Source organism: Adiantum capillus-veneris, chromosome 24 (genome assembly GCF_014529385.1).
Source record: "Adiantum capillus-veneris isolate H3 chromosome 24, ASM1452938v2, whole genome shotgun sequence".
In the NCBI taxonomy this organism is placed as follows: domain Eukaryota; kingdom Viridiplantae; phylum Streptophyta; class Polypodiopsida; order Polypodiales; family Pteridaceae; genus Adiantum; species Adiantum capillus-veneris.
This window is the reverse complement of record NC_140954.1, coordinates 109,276,454-109,280,535: the sequence shown is the minus strand read 5'-3', so window position 1 is coordinate 109,280,535 and position 4,082 is coordinate 109,276,454. Positions and strand designations below refer to the sequence as shown.

General features: G+C 47.7%; 1 protein-coding gene across 1 annotated transcript; it reads left to right on the top strand.

Moving 5' to 3' along the window:
* Window positions 1-209: 209 nt before the first annotated feature.
* On the top strand, window positions 210-3,769 carry LOC147426933 (jasmonate-induced oxygenase 2-like). The gene is made up of 3 exons (XM_086498629.1): window positions 210-2,502; window positions 2,798-3,125; window positions 3,241-3,769. Exons 1-3 carry the CDS (start codon window positions 1,871-1,873, stop codon window positions 3,541-3,543), a joined length of 1,263 nt encoding a protein of 420 aa, XP_086354755.1. The 5' UTR covers window positions 210-1,870; the 3' UTR covers window positions 3,544-3,769.
* The last annotated feature ends 313 nt before the right edge of the window (window positions 3,770-4,082 follow it).

The following is a 4,082-nucleotide window of genomic DNA, read 5'->3' as shown; positions in this document are numbered from 1 at the left end:
TACCTCACTTGGAAAAGCAAAAGGATTTTAAAAGAGGGTGTGAATTTGGGATTGACTGGTGGCAAAATACCCCTCTAACTTGGGGTGATTTTCTCTCTCTCTCTCTCTCTCTCTCTCTCTCTCTCGCGTTTCTACAATGTTAAAGCTTCTCTTCTTCTCTCTCGCGGAGACAGGGCAGGCCCCTCTCTCTCTCACGAAGCAAGGTAGGGTGCAATCCTTTTCTGCTCTCTTGCTACACAGGGCACGCATCTTGTTTTTGTAGGGCATGGCAGGTTAGTCCTCTTCTTCCTACAGCATAGGGCAAGGTGCAGGCTCGGATGAAGCAAGGCTACAGATGGGTGCGTTGCGACGAGGGCAAAGATGGAGATGGGTGCGTGAGGGTGATTGTCAGAGGAGCATGAAGTTGCGTGACAACAACGATGTGTGTTGTGTTCGATGGTGGGCTTCAATTGCATGGTGCAGTGGAGGACAAAAGCATCTTTGAAGGAGTCGAGAGAGATGGGACAAATGGCGACATGCCTATGCAGAGATCTCTCTGTGCGGAAGGATGAGCAAACAGGACTCAAGAGGGGATGAGCGCACAGGGAAGAGGTGTGTGGGGTGCACAGCCAGGAGGCACGAACATTATCAAATCTCTCTCTCTCTCTCTCTCTCTCTCTCTCACTCTCAAAGGGGTTTCAAGAGCGAAAACAAACAAATAGTGCCAACTGGAGGTTTGCAGGCGACAAGATCACGACAGTGGCTCTTGGATGGAGTGGACTGGTTGGTATTTCTCTCTAAAAGTGTTGGCCCATAGGTGCAACAAAACCCCGCACAGTAGCAAGAGGGAGGGGTAGTCGGGGGTGGGGGCATGCACCTCAGGAGGGGTGTAGGATGGGTAGGGGAGGATCGACTAGAAGAGCAATGGAGAGTACCAAGGGACTGTGCCATGGTGGGAGACAAGACCACGACCTGAAGTGTTCTAGAGGCAGGAGCTGGAGCGAAGGGCAGGCTTGAGCTCAGCTGAAATGCAGGGCAGATTTGCATGGACATGACTGAGCGCAAGACGAGCTTAGGGAGCTCTGCAGAGGGGGGTGACGATCTCCATGGGAGTGCTCTCCAGGCGAAAGCTTTGGGGCTTCGAAAAGTCAAAATCTCAAAAAATTCGTGTTAATAGGATAGGACATCTAGTGGCTTTTCTACTTTCAAGGAGCATATTCTTCTAAATGCCCCTAAACTCAAATAGAAAGTGCATGATCAAGCATTTGTACGAGTACTTAGGCAAGGTTCAGACTGCACCCGCCTTTGATACACTCATTCGCACTGCCCAATTTCCATCATCGTGCAATCTAAGGTGGCCTGCTCAATCAAGCACTCTTCGTGCAGGTGTTCCAGCCTAACCAACCCTCGTCTATATCTCACATGAGCATGGAAGGAGATGGGATCTATGGTGGGAAGATTGAGCACCGTAGATCTCGGACTTTCGTGGACAATGTAAACTCAGGTACAATGTAAAAACCTTTGATCCCATCTCCCATGCCTGTGTTAGATATAGCCTGCCCAAGGATGGATCATTGCAAATACAACCAATGAACACCTACACTTGCAACCAAAAGTGCATCAGGCCATCTACAGAGTGCTGTGGACAATCTCACCCTCTCTAGCCTTTTCGGGTGGAAAGTTGTGCTCTTCTTTGTGTATAGTCCGAACGGGACCTAAATCTTCCAAATCTCACTAAAACAGTGTGGGACTCAGCTCTAAATTGTGCCCAACCGAGCAAGGCTAACATTCCAGAATCTTTCTCTGCAAAGAACTAATATACGGACCAGGTCCATGAATCTGGGAGGCTGTTAAGAAGGGAGTTTGCGAACGTCAGTTACATTTGTTTGCGATGGGAGCCCAACAAGAAGCTCCTGCATGGCAGCAGCATGTTAGCCCATCTGGCGAACAGCCCCAAGCGCAAAAGCATGGAGTCGATGATGCACATGCATTTGCGAACGGAGAGGAGGATGGTGGTGCCCCCAACCCAAATGGCCATGGGGCCAACCCTTCTCTCGGAATTGACCCCTCCTTTGTCGTGCCGCCTGAGCACAGGCCTTGTCGAGCTCCATCAGCAGCTTCATCGCATCAAATTCCTGTCATCGACCTCGGCCCTCTTACATCCAATGTGACAACTGTGCGAGAATCCCTCGTCTCACAGGTAGGGCGTGCATGCGAGGAATGGGGTTTCTTCCAGATTGTTAACCACGGTGTCCCCCTAACCCTAATTCAGAATTTGAGAGATGAGGCACGAGTGTTTTTTGAGCTCCCTCTGCAGAAGAAGGTTGAAGTTAAGAGGAGCTCTGAGAACTCTTTGGGTTACAATGATGGAGAACTTTCCAAGAATGTGCGTGACTGGAAGGAGGTTTATGACATGGCACCTGCGGGCTCATTTGAGCTCCCTGCCAATTTCGATGTCGATGCCGATGATCAGAATACCCTGGTTCATACTAATCAGTGGCCTTCTTTTATGCCCAATTTGAGGTTTGTACTGTGTTCCATTTTAAATACCTTCAGATGGTTGGCAACACACACACACACACACACACACACACACACACACACACACACACACACACACGCACGCACACACACACACACATAGCAGACATGGTTTTATGCCCAATTTGAGGTTTGTACTGTGGTCATGGTCATTTTAATACCTTCAGATGGTTGGCAATGCGCGTGTGCACACACACACACACACACACACACACGTAGCAGACATGGTAAGACACTTAGCGACCAAGCTAATGCAGAAGACATTGCGTGCATGCAGAAAAGTATGCGAAGAGTACATGGCAGCGCTGGACAAATTGGCATTTACCCTGCTTGAGCTTATGGCAGAAAGCTTGGGACTTCCTTCACGCCGTTTCCATGAAGACTTCAAGTCCTCGACAACAAGTCTTTTCCGCTTGAATCATTACCCAATTTGTCCCGCTCCGGAGCTTGCTTTGGGTGTGAGCAGGCACAAAGATGTTGGAGCACTTACCATCCTTCTACAGGGAGATGTTGGGGGCTTAGAGGTGCGCAGTAAAAGTGGTGAATGGATCGTTGTGAAGCCGAATCCAGATGCTTTCGTCATCAATGTGGGGGACATCACTCAGGTGAATTTTAAGTGTCATCAAGCATCACGATGTGTACTTGGGAATGTGCTTGATTGTCGTTATGTGTGTGCACCATGCTGAAGATGTGCTTATATGTGCTCCCCTCTGAGAACAGGTATATAGCAACGATAGATACCAGAGTGTAGAACATAGAGTTGTTGTGAATGAGAACAAGGACAGGTATTCGTTCCCGTATTTTTTCACCCCTGCTCATTGGGTTGACTTGGCCCCCATTGCTGAGCTCATCAATGATGAGAACCGTCTGAGATACAGGCCATTCAACTGGGGGAGATACCTGAAGAGGAGGTTGGATAGCAATTACAAGAATCTGGGTGTGGAAAACCTTCAGATCTCTCACTACAGCCTTGTTGCTTACAATGGAGGGAGGGCTGACGACGTCTTAAAGATTGTATTGTAAGAGGGAGCTGATTGAATAGCCTACTTGTTGTACAGGTTGGCTTTGTTTTAGCTTGGTGTCGAAAACCTTGAGATCTCTCATTACAGCCTCGTTGCTTAGAATCGACGGAGGCTCTATGATGTCTTTAAGATTGTACTATAAGATGGAGATGCTTGAATAAATTACTGCTTAAAGGTACAGCTTGTGGGTACAATAGATATGCCCTGAAACTCCACTATTTTTGGCATCCTGCCGTGTGTGCTCTGTTTCATTCAAGCTTATCTTTAATATGCAATATGTGGATAGCTTAGAAAACTTGTGTTTAAGCAGTAGAGGTAGTTGTTTGTATTGGCTCAATTTGTTGATGCTCAATTTGTAGTTTGGAGGGTCTTGCAATTGAATAGTTGTCATGATTTCCATGAGCTTTGCATCATATTATCGAGGTTTTAGTGGATCAATGCTAGGGCGCTCTTTTCAGTTTAAGCTCTCTCTCTCTCTCTCTCTCTCTCTCTCTCATTCAAGCGTAGTTAGCAAGTTGGAAGAGTATCGCTAGCCAAATG